This window comes from Heterodontus francisci, chromosome 25 (assembly GCF_036365525.1).
Source record: "Heterodontus francisci isolate sHetFra1 chromosome 25, sHetFra1.hap1, whole genome shotgun sequence".
Taxonomy (NCBI): domain Eukaryota; kingdom Metazoa; phylum Chordata; class Chondrichthyes; order Heterodontiformes; family Heterodontidae; genus Heterodontus; species Heterodontus francisci.
The window spans coordinates 74,440,731-74,462,168 of NC_090395.1; the positions used below are offsets into that span (position 1 = coordinate 74,440,731).

General features: G+C 44.0%; 1 protein-coding gene across 3 annotated transcripts in view; it reads right to left on the bottom strand.

The window, feature by feature from the left end:
• Positions 1–21,438, bottom strand: part of LOC137383996 (tyrosine-protein phosphatase non-receptor type 22-like) — a 104,858-nt gene that overhangs the window by 37,138 nt on the left and 46,282 nt on the right. For all 3 annotated transcript variants that reach the window (XM_068057518.1, XM_068057519.1, XM_068057521.1), the window contains exons 8-12: positions 20,029–20,171; positions 18,349–18,415; positions 17,001–17,078; positions 10,164–10,256; positions 765–826 (exon numbers count right to left, since the gene is read on the bottom strand). In XM_068057518.1, the coding sequence (XP_067913619.1) occupies positions 765–826; positions 10,164–10,256; positions 17,001–17,078; positions 18,349–18,415; positions 20,029–20,171 (443 nt within the window). The remainder of the gene's footprint in view (positions 1–764; positions 827–10,163; positions 10,257–17,000; positions 17,079–18,348; positions 18,416–20,028; positions 20,172–21,438) is intronic.

Below are 21,438 nucleotides of genomic sequence, written 5' to 3' on the forward strand. Positions count from 1 at the left end.
CTAGAAGGACAAGGGCAGCAGACACATGGAAGCACCTGCAAGTTCTCCTCAAGTCACACACCATCCTGACTTGGAACTATACAGTCGTTCCTTCATTGTCACTGGGTCAAAAACCTGGAACGCCCTTCCTAACAGCACTAAGGGTGTACCCACACCACATGGACTGCAGCAGTTTAAGAAGGCAGCTCATCACCACCTTCTCAAGGGCAATTAGGGATGGGCAATAAATGCTGGCCTGGCCAGCGATGCCCATGTTCTGTAAAAGAATTTTTTTTAAAAGGCAAAGTATTGGTGCCTGAACTAACTGTGCACAAGTGTGTTCGAAAACGTAAGACAATCAAAACCCATCAGTTCGCTACTGACCAACTTCCATGACTAGTTACTGACTTTGTTTCATTGCTAGTTACAACAACATTTATATAGTGCCTCTAATGTATTAAAATGTCCCAAGGTATTTAACAGGAGCAATTATCAAATAAAATTTGACACTGGGCCACATAAAAAAATATTAGGGCTGGTGAACAAAAGCTTGGTCAAAGAGTTAAGTTTAAAGGAGGAGTGAGAGCTATAGAGCTTAGGCCTAGATGGCCAAAGGCACAGCTGCTAATGGTGATCAAGGGCACCAGGGAAGGACATAAGACAGAATTGGAGGAACAAAGAGTTTTGGAGGGTTGTAAGAATGAAAGAGGTTTCAGAGATAGGGAGATATATTACTGCTAGTTACTGGCCTAAGCATCTATATTAATGGCCTCCAATTGTGTTACCTGTGACGTGATGAGTTTGCTGGTCGCTGAGGTGTCTCTAATGCCACAGACTGCTCATTCATCTGTTGGAGCACAAATGTAAAATCAAACCGTTAGTGAACATGGCCTCCTAGGCATCACTGAACACAAGGTTAGATTTATTAAAACTCAAAAGTGAGTGAAATTGGTTCATGTCAGCAGTGTGAAACAGACTTGGAGCAAATCGGCAGCTGATTTTTCATTGTGCCAGTATTTATTTCTCATTGACTTGGAAAATAACAGCAATAATTTCAAACAAAATAAAAGTGACAGTAAGACCAGGAAACCAGTCTCCAAAATAAAACACAGACACTAAACTGCAAGACACCATCACAGGGAGACTGAATCAGCCCAGGGACTGTCGCCGTAGCAACCCAAGTAATGGAAGCAGAAATGAGATTGAATGGTGAAGATAAGTGAGAATTTATTGGATTACTGGGGAAGCGTAGAAAGCATTTTGCAGAAGATAGAGAGGGAAGAGCGAGAGGAGAACAGAGATCTGCAGTGCATGTAGGGAAACACCAACTGAAGCTGGAGGAGAATAATCTTTTGCTCCTGGTCTCGGAGCACGAGAGAGAGAGAGAGAAAAATAAATGGGACTACCAAATAAAAATAATCATAAAGGCTAATGGAATGTTAGCCTTGATAACTAGAAGGCTTAATTTTTTTATTTGTTTGTGGGATGTGGGCGTCACTGGCTCAGCCAGAATTTATTGCCCATTCTTAATTGTCCTTGAGAAGGTGGTGGTGAGCTGGAAGAGAGAGAGGTTTTGCTACAGCTATACAAAGCCCTGCCTAGACCCCATCTGGAGCACTGTGTATAGTTCAGGATACCACACCATACAAAGGATATATTGGTCTTGGTAGAAGTGCAGTGCAGATTCATTAGAATGTTACCGGGGCTCCAGGAGTTAGATCACGAGAGTTTACATAAATCTAGGCTTGCATTGCCTGGAATATGGAAGGTAACGGGGTTATTTGATTGAGGCTTTTAGGATTTTGAAAGGAATTGATGGGGTAGATATTGAGAACCTTTTTTCCGCTGCAGGGAGAGTTTAGGACAAGGAGGCATGACATTAAAATCAGAGCCAGGCCATTCAGGAGAGAAGTTAAAAAAACACTTCTTCATGCACATAGTTTGATCTGAAAGAAAGACCTGCATTTGTACAGAACCTTTCACAATCTCCCAAAGCCATTTAAGTACTTTTGAAGTGTAGTCACTGTTGTAATGTAGGAAACACAGCAGCCAATTTGTACACAGCAAGCTCCCACAAACAATAATGACTAGATAATCTATTTTAATGATGTTGGTTGAGGGATAATTACTGACCAGGACACTGGGGAAGAGTCCACTGTTCTTCATTAAAGTGTCTTGGGATCTTTAATGCCCAACTTAGAGGGCCTTGTTACAACATCACATCTGAAGGAGGACACCTCTGACAGTGTACTGGAATTGTGTCAGCCTAGATTATTGGCTCAAGTCTAAGGATGGGACTTGAACCCGCAACCTTGCAACTCAGAAGCGAGAGTGACACCACTGAGCCATGGCTGACACTAAACATACACTCACACACGCATACACACAGACAGACACGCACAGACACACACACAGACACAGACACGCACATACGCAGACACATACTCACTCAGACACACACACACAGACACTCACACACAGACATTCACACACAGACATACTCACACACATACAGACACTCTCGCACAGACACATTCACAGACACTCACGCACAGACACTCACGCACAGACACTCACGCACAGACACTCACGCACACAGACACAGACACGCACATACGCAGACACATACTCACTCAGACACACACACACAGACACACACACAGACACTCACGCACACAGACACTCACGCACACAGACACTCACGCACACAGACACCCACACAGAAACACACACAGAAACGCTTTAACACAGACAGACACAATCCGCACACAGACACACTCACACACACATATACAAATAGTCAGTCACACAGACACACACATATACATATAGACACACTCACACACACAGATACACACAGACACATTCACACACACACATACACTGACACACATACACGCACTCACACACTCTGATCTGTGGTCATACAGAGTCTGACCTGCATATGCACACACCCATCTGTAACCTGAACTGCATTGCATTGGGTCAAGATCTTCCTGTAAATAATGTCATTTCCAGTTTTAGTCTCAAAATGACTTCCTGACTGAAACCACACTCATGCAAGGCCTCTGTGCTCCCACTCCCAGTAACAAAGCTGCTGTAAAACCGACCTGCTCGAATCAGCACCAACTTTATTCATTTAAAAAGAAAACAGGTCAAAACTAAGTATGTGTGCAGAAACTTTGAGTCCTATATGAGCCAACCTGAATTGTGTGTGTGATCTGCTGGACCTTCTACTGAAGGAGTGAGGGGCTGAAGTTACTATGCTGGACACCTGAAATGAAAACTAAATATTGGAAACACATAATGTGTCTGTGAGTTCCCTGAAACAGACAGGGTTCACATTTGTTAATGGAGATTACTCCTTCCACATCCTGCTGTGCAAATCCTAACGTTAACTCTGTTTCTTGCTACACAGATGCTCCCAAGCCTGCTTAGTATTTTCAACACGTTCTGTTTTTATTTCAGATTTCCATCACTCGCTGTATTTCGCTTTTATTCCTGTTTTCATTTCTGGTGTCTCTCAAGCCCATTGCTTTTGACCACTTCACTGTTTCCTGTGGTATCTTAATCTGTAGAGCCTGTGCACATCATGTTCCCCAGACTCCCCATTCTTACTCCCAACTCCCCAACTTGTCTTTTGAAATTTGAACTTTGGAAATCCCAAAAAGCAAATTCAATGACAAGAACTTCACGGTAGATGTTGGTCACTCCCAGTCAATTGGCAGGTTCTGCTGGGACAGGGCACCAAGAGAGACTTTACGAGGTGGGAAAGAAAAATGGAAGGAAACAAACAGAGTAAGAATGAAAGAAAGAAAGAAAGAAAAAACAAGAGAGAGAAAAGGAAGAGAAAGGGAGGAAAATGAAAGAGAAAAAGGACAAGAACGAGAGAAAGTGAAAGAGAGAAAAAGACCAGATAGAAGGAGGAAGATAGAGAGAAAGCAGAAATGGGAAAAACCGGAGATTGATAGGAAGAGATCTCGGTCTCATCTGCAGGAGGAAGGATGGTTATGGTCAGGGCTCAGTGGCCTTACGTTGGCAGGAGTGTGAGCTTCATTCATTACCCAATTCTTCTCAATGCCCTCCTGGAGTCCCAGAACTCTGCCTAACTGAAGTGATTGGCATAGTGAGGCCTGATGCCCATAGGAACAGAACAGAACTCAGTGGAAGGAGCAGGCTATTTGCTACTTCATAAAGGGGTTGAGAGTGAAGGGAAGGAATGATCAGAGGAACGAGTCTTTTGATTACATGAAAGGTCAAGAAACCAACCTGGTGCAATGGAATTGTGTCTGGAACATGTGACATCACTCAGTGGCTACATTAATACGGTAGTGTAGTGGTTTAGGGGTATGGTAGTGTAATTGTTTAGGGGTACGGTAGTGTAATTGTTTAGGGGTACGGTAGTGTTGTGGTTTAGGGGTATGGTAGTGTAATTAGATTAGATTAGATTAGAGATACAGCACTGAAACAGGCCCTTCGGCCCACCGAGTCTGTGCCGACCATCAACCACCCATTTATACTAATCCTACACTAATCCCATATTCCTACCAAACATCCCCACCTGTCCCTATATTTCCCTACCACCTACCTATACTAGTGACAATTTATAATGGCCAATTTACCTATCAACCTGCAAGTCTTTTGGCTTGTGGGAGGAAACCGGAGCACCCGGAGAAAACCCACGCAGACACAGGGAGAACTTGCAAACTCCACACAGACAGTACCCAGAATCGAACCCGGGTCCCTGGAGCTGTGAGGCTGCAGTGCTAACCACTGCGCCACTGTGTTTAGGGGTACGGTAGTGTTGTGGTTTAGGGGTACGGTAGTGTAATTGTTTAGGGGTACGGTAGTGTAATTGTTTAGGGGTACGGTAGTGTAATTGTTTAGGGGTACGGTAATACGGTGGTTTTGGGGTATGGTCCAGTAATGGTTTAGGGGTCCGTTAGTGCAGTAGTTTAGGGGTATAGTAAAGCAAGATATCATGGTCCTGTAGTTTTGTTTCCGGGAATATGCAGTTTGCCTTTAAGACTTGCAAGGGATCAGTATTGTTTTAAGAACCAGAAAGCCTCAGGAGTTATAGGAAGGTGCATTTTTGTTGCCTTAGAAACAGCCGTTTGGAGACTGCGATTCAAAGGGTGCATTCTCGTTATCATAGATACAGCCACTGGGAGAGAGTCTCATGCAATACATTTGTTATAATTCAGTTTTGAACTGGCTGTTATTGGAAGACAGTTTGTTCCAAAAGAACACACAGACAGAGAGGACAGCTGGTGTTAGCACCTGGAAAAAGAGCTCTCTACCATTTAAACTGAAGGAATAGGATTTTAGTCTGTTTATTATTATCTCTCAAAATTCTAAGAAATCGTCAAGCCAAAACAGAGATCTCTGGTAATTTAAATTGAAGAAAAGAAAGTTAGACTGTGACAATCTTTTATCCCTCAAAAACTCTAAAGTCAGATTGATTCTGTTGAAAGTGTTTGCAAGTCATTAACTGTTGAAATTCGCTGGAGAAGGAAAGCAACATTCTGTGAAGACTTCGAGCAACATCCTGTGAGGACTTTGAGCAACATCTTGTGAGGACTTCGAGCAACATTGGACTGTAAATTTGCAAGGACTCTAATTTTTTCTATTTTTAAATGTTGTTTATATCTTCATAGTGTTTAAGAATTTAGTTCTTCGAATTAACGAGTTAATTTATTGATTTAAAGACACCTAGTTTGGTTAGCCTCATTTGGGGGTAAATAGATGGTACAATTTGGTTGGGTCTTTCTTTAATTTGGAAAGTTTTAAATGATATGTTAACCGATCTGCGGTGCGACGGGATTGAATTAACAGTGCGCTGGTCCCACCACAATCAGAATCGTATATTTTGATTGGGGGACTTTGACAAGAGCAGTTAGTCGTAGCAAATGGATTAGAGACACGGAAGTGTAATGATTTGGGGTATGCTAATATGGAAGTTTAGGGGTACAGTAGTGTAATGCTTTCAGGATATGGTAGTGTAATGGTTTCGAGGTACTGTAATACAGTGGTTTAGGGGTACGGTTATGTAATTGTTTGCGTGTGTAACAGTAATGGTTTAGCGGATGATAATACGATGGTGTAGGGGAACTGTAGTGTAATGGTTTAAGAATACGGTAGTGTAATGGTTTAAGGCTATGGTAGTGCAGTGGTTTAGGGTGTGATAGTGTAATGGTTTAGGAGTACAGTCTTCTTTGGCCTCATTGTCTCGAGAGACAATGGGTAAGCGCCTGGAGGTGGTCAGTGGTTTGTGAAGCAGCACCTGGAGTGGCTATAAAGGCCAATTCTAGAGTGACAGACTCTTCCACAGGTGCTGCAGATAAAATTGGTTGTCGGGGCTGTTACACAGTTGGCTCTCTCCTTGCGCTTCTGTCTTTTTCCTGCCAACTGCTAAGTCTATTCGACTCACCACACTTTAGCCCCGCCTTTATGGCTGTCCGCCAGCTCTGGCGATCACCAGAAACTGACTCCCACGACTTGTGATCAATGTCACAGGACTTCATGTCGCGTTTGCAGAAATCTTTAAAGCGGCGACATGGACGGCCGGTGGGTCTGATAACAGACCCACTGAACGTTATCAGACCCACTGGTATCAGGAGTAGGGTAGTGTAATGGTTTAGGGGTGCGGTAGTGTCGTGGTTTAGGGGTACGGTATTGCTGTGGTTTAGGGGTACGGTATTGCAGTGGTTTAGGGGTACGGTATTGCAGTGGTTTAGGGGTATGGTAGTGTAATGGTTTAGGGGTACGGTAGTGTAATTGTTTAGGGGTACAGTAGTGTAATGGTTTAGGGGTACAGTAGTGTAATGGTTTAGGGGTAGGGTAGTGCAGTGGTTTAGGGGTACGGTAGCGTAATGGTTTAGGGGTATGGTAGTGTAATGGTTTAGGGGTACAGCAGTGTAATGGTTTAGGGGTACAGCAGTGTAATGGTTTAGGGGTACTCTAGTGTAATGGTTTAGGGGTACTCTAGTGTAATGGTTTAGGGGTACTCTAGTGTAATGGTTTGGGGTACTGTAGTGTAATGGTTTGGGGTACTCTAGTGTAATGGTTTGGGGTACTCTAGTGTAATGGTTTGGGGTACTCTAGTGTAATGGTTTGGGGTACTCTAGTGTAATGGTTTGGGGTACTCTAGTGTAATGGTTTGGGGTACTCTAGTGTAATGGTTTAGGGGTACTCCAGTGTAATGGTTTGGGGTACTCTAGTGTAATGGTACTATGTACACCAGGCTGGAGTAGGGCTCTGTACCAAGGTTGCGAACACTGATTGGACATATTCCTGGAGATTTTATCATGTGACCTTCCAGTAACCACCCTGCCCCCGCACTCCTGCCGTTGGTCTATCCTCGTGGCTCCCAGCTTTCCCCACCAATTAGAAGGCAAACAGACTCTTTGGATGATTCTTAACTGTCCCCCACTCCCCCCACCCGCCCCCATCTCTAATATTTTTATAACTAATAAATTTTAACTTTTTTGAAATGTTTCCCCTGGGTTTTGATCACTGCAGATTAATTTGTAAACAATTCAGAAATCCTGCCTTTTGTTGAAGTCAGAGGAGCTGACTAATTGGTTAGAAAATTATAAAACCTATTAAAGTTACTAAAAGACATAGAAGTGAATTTTATAGAAGATATAATTTTTTCGAAGAGAATGTTATCGGCTGTTTAATTGTCCTGAATGTAATTTTACATTTCTTTTTAAATCTCACTTGACCACTTTAATTCCTGGAGGATTCATAACCCCTCTGTGCTCCTGAGAGCTGGTGATCCATTTTAGCACATTGGCTGTTCTCCCACCACCATCCCAATACTGGCCATGGACAGAATCTTAAGCAGCAGCAGAAAATGCTTCAAATACAAATTTCCACAGGAGAGACGCTGCAATTATTTGTTAAAATATCAAAGTCCCACTGCGAGTATAAGCCTGTTTCTCCAGCAGAAATGTTTTTTGCGCGCCATCTGTTTTACCACATCCGGTGTGTGTGTGCCTTCCAATCATCACACACTCACACTGTGTAGAAACCACAGACCTCCTGAACTGTTCCGCAGAAGCTCACTCAAGGAGGAAGCTGACAAATAAAAAAACATTCTGAAAATAAGCGCATTGGCACCGTGTCAGCGCTGTCCGTTCTCGGAGATGCTGAGTGCCCACTTAGACAGAAAACATTTTACTGAGAACCTTATATAGGAACAAAGGAAGGAACAGTGGAATATAGGAAGAGAAGTAGGCCATTCGGCCCTTCGAACCTGCTCCGCCATTCAATAAGATCATGGCTGATCTGATTGTGGTACCTACTTTCCTGTCTGCCCTCCATAACCCTCGGCTCCCTTGTCTATCAAAAATCTATCTAACTCAGCTTTGACTAAATGCAATGACCCAGCCTCCACTGTTTTCTGGGGAAGAGAATTCCACAGACTAACAACCCTCAGAGGAAATGAAAATATGAAAGAAAAGTGGGTCAAATTCTGAAACTTGGGATTGTTTGATCACTGCATCATGGTGCATTAGAACATATGAATTAGGAGCTGGAGTAGGCCACTCGGCCCCTCAAGCCTGCTCCACCATTTAATGAGTTCATGGCTGAACTGATTTACTCCACATTTCCAACTACCCCCTGATAACCTTTCACCCCCTTGCTTATCAAGAATCTATCTCTACCTCTGCCTTAAAAATATTCAATGACTCTGCTTCCACTGCCTTTTGAGGGAGAGAATTCCAAAGACTCACGACCCTCTGAGAGAAAACATTTCTCTTCAGAAGCCATTTACTCCTGCGATTGAATTACAGAGAATGGGAATTGAAAAATAGAAAGGCCTGAGGATGATCCTCGAGCAATGACCTATTCTGGCAAAGAATTTAAAACCAAAGAAGTGAGCAGATTTGTACCAAATATTGGTCAGGCTTGTGTTGAGGTATTGGGCTCAATTCTGAACAGCACATTATAGAAAGGTAACAGAGACATGGAAAGAGGACAGTGAAGATTCACAAGTAGAAGATCAGGAATGAGAGGAACAGTCTACACTGTTTATACGAGCGTGTTCATGCGAACGCAATTTGCCCACTATATACGATGCCCGGTGTCGTACATAACAAGAATATTCCTTCTATGTAAGCAGCAACCTTTTTGCCCAGTTGTTTCCAGCCTCACTCTGACCTGCAGCTTTATTTAAACTGCAGTCAGTGCTTAGTACAAACTGTAACCCCACACATGCCACTTAGAGAGGATTAGAAGGGTTTAAGAACACAAAAGGTATTGGAACTTTAAAAAAGGGATTATGCTAATTCACCCTGGACTCCCAATTTCCCACTCTCCATAAACTTGAACTCATCCAAAACTCTGCTGCTCGTATCCAAACTCGCACCAAGTCCTGTTCAACGATCACCCCTGTGCTCTCTGACCTACACTGGCTCTCGGTCCGGCAAAACTTTCTCATCCTTGTTCTCAAATCCCTCCATCTTCGCACCCCTCCCTAACCTCCTTCAGCCCTACAACCCTCCGAGATCTCTGCACTCCTTCAGTTCTGGCTTCCTATGCATCCTCGACTTTAAACGCTACACCATCGACGGCCGTGCCTTCAGTTGCCTTGGCCCTAAGCTCTGGAATTCCCTCCCTAAATATCTCTACACCGTTCTACCTTTCTCTCTTCTCTTAAGACACTCCTTAAAACCTACCTAGTTTCTGATCCCCTGCCCCAATATCTCCTTATGTGGCTTGGTGTCAAATGTTATCCTGTAATCACTCTTGTGAAGCATCTTGGGAGTTTTTACTCTGTTAAAAGTTCTATAAAATTGCAAATAGTTGTGTTATTTTCTTATGTTTGTTCTTGCACTCAGAGCATCTTGAACCCGGTGTGAACTAGTGAGTAAGCAGAGTTAATTGAAGTTAATGCAAAATGGTTAATGGTCATTGCTTTTGGCCAATATAATCAACTGCCTATTTTAAATGTGGGCGTGATATATGATGGGGACTGTATCAATTATGTATTTCAGAATTTGGAATCTTTTCATTTAAACAATGAAGGTAAAGGACAGGGGGAACTAACAGAGCTTTACAAACCATGAAAGGCTCTAAGACTGGATAAAAGCCAAGTGATGATTTCAAAGTGTGGGCTGCTTCACTGTGGATTATTCAGCAACAAAGCACAGAACAAAAGGAAGAGATGAGCTCACCTCATCGTCACAGAAGGTTAGATTGGTGTTTAGGACTTCTATCTGCTTCTCAAACAGATCACAGATTGCACTGTAGACCAGCTCATACTGTTCCTGCAATTGAGAAACACAACAGACGGTCATTAATTGGACGCTTTAGGTCAAGTTATCATCCATTCAACTGACAGAAACCTGCAATGACATAATTAAAAGGCCAATGAGTCATCGATTAATATTGAACAGTACAGGCGAACACACACACACACACACACACATTCCTCTTGCTATCTCCTCCTAATTCCCATTAGTTCTAACTGTTCTCAATGTTTGAGATGTTCCAGTTAATTAGAATTAGAACATTACAGCGCAGTACAGGCCCTTCGGCCCTCGATGTTGCGCCGACCATCTGACCTATACTATTCCATTTTCATCCATATGTCTATCCAATGACCACTTAAATGCCCTTAAAGTTGGCGAGTCTACTACTGTTGCAGGCAGAGCGTTCCACGCCCCTACTACTCTCTGAGTAAAGAAACTACCTCTAACATCTGTCCTATATCTTTCACCCCTCAACTTAAAGCTATGTCCTTAATGATGCGGTGACAGTTGAAGGTGTTGGAAGTTTCTGGGTTTCAGCCAACAAACTAAGATTAAGCAATGAGGATTACATCACTGAAGAATAAGCACCAGAATTCGGTCACTTGTTCTGCTTTCCCCCACTAGAGCAAATAGTTTCTCTGTGTCCATCCTATTGCATCCCTTTGAAATGCCTCAATTAGATCATCCCTCAACCTTTTAAGCTCAAGAGAATACAAACCAAGTTTAAGCAGCCTATACTCTTAACTTAACCCTTTTAGTTTCTGCACATGAATGTCAGCTGTCAAGGCTCTAAACTGCGGAATTCCCTCTTTAAATCTCTCCGCCGCTCGACCTCTCTCTCCTTCTTTAAGACCCTCCTTAAAATCTACATCTTTGATCAGGATTTTGGTCTTCTATCCAAATACCTCATTATGAACATAATGTTCCTGTGAAGCACCTTGAGACATTTTACTACATTAAAGTTGCTATATAAATGTAATTTATGTTGTCGGCCATACCAACAAGCTAATGGATACATCTGCAGTTGTGAGGCAGAGTAACCTCAACACAGTGGAGTAACCTCAACACAGAGGAGCAACCTCAACACAGAGGAGCAACCTCAACACAGAGGAGCAACCTCAACACAGAGGAGCAACCTCAACACAGAGGAGCAACCTCAACACAGCGGAGTAACCTCAACACAGCGGAGTAACCTCAACACAGCGGAGTAACCTCAACACAGCGGAGTAACCTCAACACAGCGGAGTAACCTCAACACAGAGGAGCAACCTCAACACAGAGGAGCAACCTTAACACACCTGTACCACAGAGATTAAAATTTTCAAAATGGAAGTGTCTGCAGAAAATAAAGTGGCTTAAGTCGCCCAAGTTAAAATAGGAAGTCACTGCACCAGGCTCGAATTCGCACCTTTAGAACCTTACTATGCAAGTTACAAATTCACACATTGCTTATTCAGAGCAGAAATGATTCTGTTAACATCCTGATTGATCATGCAAATAAGTTTATATCCTGCATCCCACACACCACAGGGTAAATTCACTGATCTTACCCTCCCAGGGTGCAGCCACATTCAGAGAGATCATGAGGTGGAGAAAATGCTAAAATACTTAAGATCAGCAACAACTTGTATTTATACAGCACCATTAACATCGCAAAACCTCCCAAGCTGCTCCACAAGAGCAATAATCAGACAGATATTTGACTCTGAGCCACATAAGGAGAGATTAGAACAGGTGACCAAAAGATTGGTCAACAAAAATCTATCAAACTCTGTATTGAAAGATCCAAATTTTCCCCAGCAATGTAACCAGATCATGGAGCAAAAGTGGGTAAATGGAGATGAGATCAGTTTGGGTTCCCTCAGGGCCACTCAGCTCCTGACCTCATTACAGTCTTGGTCCAAACATAGACAAAAGAGCTGAACTCGAGAGGTGAGGTGAGAGTGACTGCCCTTGACATCAGGGCAGCATTTGACCGAGTATGGCATCAAGGAGCCCGAGCAAAATTGGAGTCAGTGGGAATCAGGGGGAAAACTCTCCACTGGTTGGAGTCATACCGAGCACAAAGGAAGATGGTTGTGGTTGTTGGCGGTCAATCATCACAGTCCCAGGACATCACTGCAGGAGTTCCTCAGACTAGTGTCCTAGGCCCAACCATCTTCAGCTGCTTCATCAATGACTTTCCCTCCATCAGAAGGTCAGAAGTGGGGATGTTCGCTGATGATTGCACAAAGTCCAGCACCATTTGCGACTTCTCAGATAGTGAAGCAGCCCATGTCCATATGCAGCAAGACCTGGACAACATTCAGGCTTGGGCTGATAAGTGGAAAGTAACATTGGCACCACAAAAGTGCCAGGTAATGACTATCACAAACAAGAGAGAATCTAACCATCTCCCCATGACATTCAATGGCATTACCATCGCTGAATCCCCCACTATCAACATCCTGGTGATTACCATTGACCAGAAACTGAACTGGACAAGCCACATAAGTACCGTGGCTACAAGAGCAGGTCAGAGGCTGGGAATTCTTTGGTGAGTAAACCACCTCCTGACTCCCCAAAGCCTGTCCACCATCTACAAGGCACAATTCAAGAGTGTGATGGAATACTCTCCACTTGCCTGGATGGGCGCAGCTCCAACAACACTCAAGAAGCTCAACACCATCCAGGACAAAGCAGCCTGCTTGATTGGCATCCCATCCACAAACATTCACTCCCTCCACCACCGACGCACAGTGGCAGCAGTGTGTACCATCTACAAATTGCACTGCAGCAACTCGCCAAGGCTCCTTAGGCAGCACCTTCCAAACCCATGACCTCTACCACCTAGAAGGACAAGGACAGCAGACGCATGGGAACACCACCACCTGCAATTTCCCCTCCAAGCCACACACCATCCTGACTTGGAACTATATCACCGTTCCTTCACTGTCGCTGGGTCAAAATCCTGGAACTCCCTTCCTAACAGCACTGTTGATATACTTACACCCCAAGAACAGCAGCGGTTCAAGAAGGCAGCTCACCACCACCTTCTCAAGTGCATTTAGGGATGGGCAATAAATGCTGGCCTGGCCAGCGACACCCACATCCCATAAATGAATCTTTAAGATGCAGAAGGAAGCCATAAGCTCACTGAATGATGGAGCCGGTTCGCGAAGCTAACTGCCCTCTTGCTGTTCCTATGCCATAACTCCTGGCAGTGAAACATTTTATATAACGGAGAAAATGTACTCCTTCTGCTCCTAATGTTTCAATGGTTGCCGTTAATTCAACTGGACAGAACTTCGACAGAAAAACCCAACCAGAGATCTTGAGATTTCAGTGAATGGAAGGGCCAACAGACTGCAGGCTCAATCTGATGTTTGAAGTGTTCGACTGCTCCAAACTGAGTCAGGCCTCCTCTGCTGAAGTCGTCTTTCTGTAAAAGCAGTGCTGTTTAAGCAGATTTATTTCCAGATATGGAGTAGGATGTACACAAGTGAAAGAGTTTCATGACCGAAATTTGTGAAACTGCAATTTCATTTTACGTGTAAAGGTTATTTAAAGCAGCATTATATTATTTGAAGTTATTTAGCACAGGTATCAAAGTCTGTGCCTTTTCTTTTTCACTTTGATAACTTCTAACTGTCCCACCTACAGACTCAAAAGGGAAATGTTAATATCAACGTCAGAAGGCTGCTTCATTCTCACCACAAGCAGCAACCTCCAGCACGCAATAGAACGCTGAGTATTTTCCGCTGGTCACAAAAGAACAGGCTCTGATCAACTTTAAAGCCACACAAAAAAAAAAATCCAGGTGTGAGAGAGAAAAAGAGAAAGAGAACAAGTGAGAGAGCAAGAGAAAGAGAGCAAGAGAAAAAAGTGAAAGAAAGACGGGGAAAGAGAAAAGAGAAAGGAAGCGAGCGAAAGAAAATGAGAGGAAGGAGGGAGAGAAAAACATGAAAGATAAAGTAAGCAAGAAAAAGCAAGCATGAATCAGAAAAAGTGATAGAGAAAAGAGAAACACAAATAAAGAAAGGAAAGAAAGAAGTAAGTAAGGAAGAAAAGAGACATTCACTGTGAGAGAAATAGCCTGCTTGTCTCCTGCTTCACTGATCAGGAGCAGCGACAGATCACAGGTCATCAAGTCTGTACAATTCTGTGTACAGGATCAGTCATCGCACTTCTGAACGAGCTTGTGTGACATTAACCCTTTGTCTCCTGCACTGTGCTAAGATACATGTTATGCCTATGAGACTGAAAATTAATTATTTTATAATAAAAACAAGAAATTCTGGAAATATTCAGCAGGTCTGGCAGCATCTGTGGGGAGAGAAGCAGAGTTAATGTTTCAGGTCAGTGACCCTTCATCAGAACTGGCAAATAATAGAAATGTAAAAGGTTTTAAGCAAGTAAAGTGGGGGTGGGGCAAGAGATAACCAAAGAGAAGGTGTTGATAGGACAAGGTCACAGAGAATAGCTGACCAGAAGGTCATGGAGCAAAGGTAAATGGTATGTTAATGGTGTGGTGAAAGACAAAGTGTTAGTGCAGAGAGGGTGTTAATTGACAGAAAAATGAACAGCCCTAGCCCCAAGCACAAACATGAAAAAAAACAGTGGGTAGGCACAGTAGAAACAAACTTAAATAAAATAAACAAATTTATAAATAAATAAAAAGGGGGGCCTATTTTATGTCGCGTTAGAGCTATTTCTGCTTAGCCTTTAAAATTATTACCTTTCAGTGAAGTATAATTTCTCACAAACTCTGGAAGTGTGTCAGTGTTTACAGGGGGTCCCCAGGTGTGTGTCAGTATTTACAGGGGTCCCGGGAGTGTGTCAGTATTTACAGGGGGTCCACGGGAGTGTGTCAGTATCTACAGGGGGTTCCTGGGAGTGTGTCAGTATTTACAGGGGGTCCACGGGAGTGTGTCAGTATCTACAGGGGGTTCCTGGGAGTGTGTCAGTATTTACAGGGAGTCCCCGGATGTGTATCAGTATTTACAGGGGGTTCCTGGGAGTGTGTCAGTATTTACAGGGGGTTCCTGGGAGTGTGTCAGTATTTACAGGGAGTCCCCGGATGTGTATCAGTATTTAGAGGGGGTCCCCGGGGGACTGTCAGTATTTACAGGGGGTCCCCAGGTGTGTGTCAGCATTTACAGGGTGTCCCTGGGAGTGTGTCAATATTTAAAGGGAGTGCCCGGATGTGTGTCAGTATTTAGAGGGAGTCCCCGGGGGAGTGTCAGTATTTACAGGGGTCCCGGGAGTGCGTCAGTATTTACAGGGGGTCCCCGGGTGTGTGTCACTATTTACAGGGGATCCCGGGAGTGCGTCAGTATTTACAGGGGGTCCCCAGTGTGTGTCAGTATTTACAGGGGGTCCCCGGGTGTGTGTCACTATTTACAGGAGGTCCCGGGAGTGTGTCAGTATTCACAGGGGGTCCCCAGGTTTGTGTCAGTATTTACAGGGGGTCCCGGGTATGTGTCAGTATTTACAGGGGGTCCCCGGGAGTGTGTTAGTATTTACAGGGAGTCCCCGGGTATGTCACTATTTACAGGGGGTCCCGGGAGTGTGTCAGTATTTACAGGGGTCCCCGGGAGTGTGTCAGTATTTACAGGGAATCCCTGGGAGGGTGTCAGTATTTACAGGGAGTCCCCGGGTATGTCAGTATTTACAGGGAGTCCCCGGGTATGTCACTATTTACAGGGGGTCCCGGGAGTGTGTCAGTATTTACAGGGGTCCCCGGGAGTGTGTCAGTATTTACAGGGGGTCCCCGGGAGTGTGTCAGTATTTACAGGGAATCCCTGGGAGGGTGTCAGTATTTACAGGGAATCCCTGGGAGGGTGTCAGTATTTACAGGGAATCCCCGAGAGTGTGTCAGTATTTACAGGTCGTCTCCAGGTATGGGTCATATTTACAGGGGGCCACCAGGTGTGGGTCATATTTACTTCGGGGCCCTGGTTGGTTGGTATCCTTCCATCTATAAAAGATGACGGACACGCAGCAAACAATCCATTTGGGTGGGGTGTCTTCTCTTGGTGCACCTTTGCTGATGGCTGTGAAGGCCAATCCTTGAGAGGCAGGTTCTTCCACAAGTGCTGCACGTGAAGCTGCCAAGTAACGCTGTGAGTTGTTGTTTTTAACATTGGTACCTGTTGCCAAGCTGCTGCAGCAACTGGTTGTCATGGTAGTGCACGCCAGTCCACAAGATGTGTCACCATTTCCCTCTTTCACCAGCTAGTGACTCCTAGGTGCGACAGGCAACGTTTAGGGCCTTCATGTCACAGTTGAAAGCTTCCTTGAAGTGCAGCTTTGGGCGCCCCACTAGAATCTGTCAGTATTTACAGGGGGTCTCTGGTAGTGTTTCAGTATATACAGGGGGTGCCTGGGGAATGGGCCACTATTTACAGGAATCCCCATGAGTGTGTCAGTATTTACATAAGGTCCCTGGGTGTTTGTCAATATTTACAAGGAATTCCCGAGAGTGTGTCAGTATTTACTGGGGGTTGCCAGGAGTGTGTCAGTATTAACAGGGAATCCTTGGGACCGTGTCAGTATTTACAGAGAATTCCCGAGAGTGTGCCAGTATTTACAGGGGGTCCCTGTGAATGTGTCAGTATTTACAGCAGGTTCCTGGGAGCCTGACAGGTGCTACATAAATGAAAGTTTTTTCCTTCTTTCAGATTTCAAAGAGGTGGTGGCACCAGCTGATCTTTTTGTGCTTTTGTAAAATGCTAACATCACCTGCACCTTCAAGCATCCTTTTAACTTCATCCGTACCTTGGTTTGTACAATTGATGGTCTCTGTGTTCTCATGTCTTGAATCAGGTCACAAATGCTGAAATTTTCTGGAATGATCTGAAATGGGAAAACATGAATAAAAAAGTTCCATCTGTACTAAAACCAGAAAATGCTGGAAATACTCAGCAGTTCAGGCAGCATCTTTGAGAAACCGAGTTAACGTTTCAGGTCCATGACCCATCATCTTGCGAGAAGTTCCAGTCATTGTGTATCGAACTCTGATCAATCTGCTAAAACGTCTTTTACAGGAGTCACAAAGGAGCATTCAATCCCTGGAAGGTGCTCAGAGAGGAGTTGGACACTGATCCTCACTGTCACATCTGAGTTATGAGAAAAAGTCAGAAAAACTTGAACACTTAAACCTTTAAAGGAGACGAGCAAGAATAGACCTTACTGGGAATGGAAAGTACTTAGTAGAGTATTATTAGGGATGGGCAACAAATGTTGGCCTTGCCAGCGATGCTCACATCCCATGAAAACATAAAAAAAGAGCAGAAAAGTTTTACCCTGAGTCACTATTTCAAGTGAAACCATGACAGCATCACAACAGGACACAGGTACAAAGGGAGAAAAGCCAAGCTTAGAGCAATTCTCGGGAAGCAACTGATATCTGAAATGGGTTCTGGTTGGAAGACTGGGGCAAAAATTTCTGGAGCCATTCACAAAGTGGTCAGACACTGCAATGTACATTTCTGTGCAAGGATGAGTTTGATGGGCCATTCCTCGTCAGTACTTATTCTGGCAAAGATTTTCGGTGATGTCTTTGAAATAGAATGAAACTCTTCGCCAGTGAAACCAAAGCAATGTTTTGGTGTAAAAACTCTATAAGATGTTTAATTTTCCTATTGTTTTGAGGCTGGGGAGAGAAGGACAAGTTCAAATTCATTCAACCAAACTTGGAGACGGTGAGAATCTTGGTGATTCCTTTGGTAAATCACAGGATATGGGGATTGGGTGGAAAAGTGGAATTGAGATAAAAGATCAGCCATGACCTTATGGAATAGCACAGCAGGTTTGAGGGGCTGTATGGTCTACTCCTGCTCCTATTTCTTAAGTTCTTACATCGTAATGTACTTGCAGCCTTGGTAGTAAGTGATAGGGGAAGATGACAACCAGCTGGGAACAAATGTGATGATGCATTTTAGGAAATTTCTTCAGCTGCTGTTTTAATAAATGCATTTACTTCAAACAGTTTCCAACATCATTAAAGTGCCAGTGAGATATTTGAGCTGAGTGTATTTTTAGATCTCTCAGTTCCCTGTTGCAATGCAAAAATGCTGCTTAAATGAGCTTCATGTATGCAAATGGAATGTAAAGATAACATTACCCCATCCTTCAGCAGCTTCCAGGTATAATCAATGGCACAGATTACTCCCGTCCTTCCACAGCCAGCACTGCAAGGTAGAGGAGAGTTAGCGACAGACAATAGGGGAGGGTCTAATAGAAGACAAAACACTCATTTCCCATATAGCACACCCAGTGTTCTCCTCAGTGAAGGACACAATTGCCAACTCAAGAATGAAAAACTTCAACAGCCGGACCTCATTACTATAAACAAACCACATGGTTATTTAAGTGTCAGCATTATCTTATTTATTGATACAGCACTGAAACAGGCCCTTCAGCCCACCGAGTCTGTGCCAACCATCAACCACCCATTTAAACTAATCCTACATTAATCCCATTACCCTCTCACATCCCCACCTTTCCTCAATTCCTCTACCTATACTAGGGACAAGTTATAATGGTCAATTTACCTATCAACCTGCACGTCTTTGGCTGTGGGAGGAAACCGGAGCACCTGGCGAAAACCCACGCGGTCGCAGGGAGAACTTGCAAACTCCGCAGATGCAGTACCCAGAATTGAACCCGGGTCGCTGGAGCTGTGAGGCTGCGGTGCTAACCACTGCGTCACTGTGCCGCCCCGCTGTTGCTGTCTCTGATTGTGGGTTCAAGCCCCACTTTCAACACATAATGGATGTTGGCATTTCACTCAGCACTCAGAGAATGTAAATCCTCGGCCACTCCCTGACAGAATACAAGGTAAAGCAAGTAATCCAATAGGGAGGGGGTTAGAAGTATAAGATGGAGGTGGAGGCGTAGGTCCACGGTTTACTTGTGAGATCCAGAGGAATTTTAAAAATGTCCTTTTCTGCCGCACTTCTCCCCCACCCACCATCCTGCTGGCTCCCAGCGTCCTCTGGCGAGCCTGACACACAGTAAAAGTCATGCGGCTGCTTATTACAATGGTGCAGGTCCTATTTGTGCCAGTTTTTCATATTTAGGAGGCCTTTGCTTATCTACAGCGAGCACCTCACACATCTCCTGAAAGCTGGATGGAAGTGAAGGCAGAACAGAAGATAAATATTCTACCCTCATAATAAACCTCCACTCACCCCATTCTCATTGTCTTTATCACCTAGAAGGACAAGGGCAGCAGGTACATGGGAACACCACCACCTGCAAGTTCCCCTCCAAGACACACACCATCCTGACATGGAACTATATCACTGTTTCTTCACCGTCACTGGGACAAAATCCTGGAACTCCCTCCCGAACAGCACTGTTGGTGTATCTACATCACATGGACTGCAGCGGTTCAAGAAGGCAGCTCACCACCACCTTCTCAAGGGCAATTAGGAATCGACAATAAAAAATTGGGCAGGGAAATGGGAATTTTGGAATTAAATTAGAACAACATAAATCATGGGATCAAAATGAAAATTACAATGCTATTCTCTCAACCCAAGTAAGTACCAATTATTTAATAGAGCAGTAAATGACCAATTAGCCAGTACAATGAAGAAAAACCACAAGCATTTTTCTTGTCAGGTTGTGTACAGTGGAAAATGAAATATTGCCAAGGGAGTATTTTTCACTGCTGGGTTTTTCCCCTCTGAAAAGCCACATGATATTGGAAGCAACATGAGCTGGCCTTGAACTGAACCTGTGTGTTTATTATGGTCTGTTGGTCAGTCACTGTGTTGTTTGGAGATCAGTGTGTTACCTGCAATGTATACAGATGGGAACATTATCATGCGGCTGATAATCCCGCATGTCCTTGATCAACTCCAAGATGGGATCTATTGAAGATGGAATGTCATGATCCGGCCAGTTGACATAGTGAAATTGATACACAGTCCGACAGATCTGGGTGAGAAAAAAGGACAGCATAATGTAAGCTGCAGGGTTTTCCCAATAGAATTAATTGACAAGGCACAGGTGCAGCTAAGGCCAATACTGTTTTAGCAACAGGTAGTAACTTTAATCAAAAATGCCTCACACACAATACAGGCAAATGTACTTCATATCTTACTTAACAAACATCTACCACTATTCAGTAACCAAGGAAGTAAAGCACTTATATCAATCAAAACGCACTCTGATTTGCATCTCATCATTTCATCAACAAACACACAATGAGGTTAAATTCACACACAGACACAGTGTAAACATGAATATTGAGATCACATGACTAAGGACGGTGATTATTACCCATTTTTATTTACTAATCAGATGTACAATCTGCCACGTTTGGATTCCCAATCAGCCACATGTAGCTGCTGGCCATTGTATTGGGCTACATTAAGCTGAAGGCTGTGCTACCATTAAATATAATTAACATGACAGAGATAACGAAAGTACTGAAAGCATCAATGAAAAGCTACCAAGCCTGACCCAAAGGTCATGCTGCATAGTAGAACGTTCGCTAAAGCTGGGCACTTGGTGAATGGTTACATTTCTTTATTCAGTCACAGGATGTGAGCATTACTGGCAAGGCCAGCATTTATTGTCCACCTTGTACAAATGAATGGTTTGCCAGGCAATTAACCTGTGGGTTTGGAGTCACATGTAAACCAGAATGGATAGGATGGCAGATTTCAAATCATTTAAAATTATGAGGGGCCTAGATAGAGTGGATAGGAAGGAACAATTTCCTTCAGCAGAAAGGTCAATAACCAGGGGACATTCTTCTTTTTTCTTTTGGGCCTCCTTATCTCGAGAGACAATGGATACGCGCCTGGAAGTGGTCAGTGGTTTGTGAAGCAGCGCCTGGAGTGGCTATAAAGGCCAATTCTAGAGTGACAGGCTCTTCCACAGGTGCTGCAGAAAAATTTGTTTCACGGGGCTGTTACACAGTTGGCTCTCCCCTTGCTCCTCTGTCTTTTTTCCTGCCAACTACTAAGTCTCTTCGACTCGCCACATTTTAGCCCTGTCTTTATGGCTGCCTGCCAGCTCTGGCGAACGCTGGCAACTGACACCCACGACTTGTGATCAATGTCACAGGATTTCATGTCGCGTTTGCAGACATCTTTAAAGCGGAGACATGGACGGCCGGTGGGTCTGATACCAGTGGCGAGCTCGCTGTACTATGTGTCTTTGGGGATCCTGCCACCTTCCATGCGGCTCACATGGC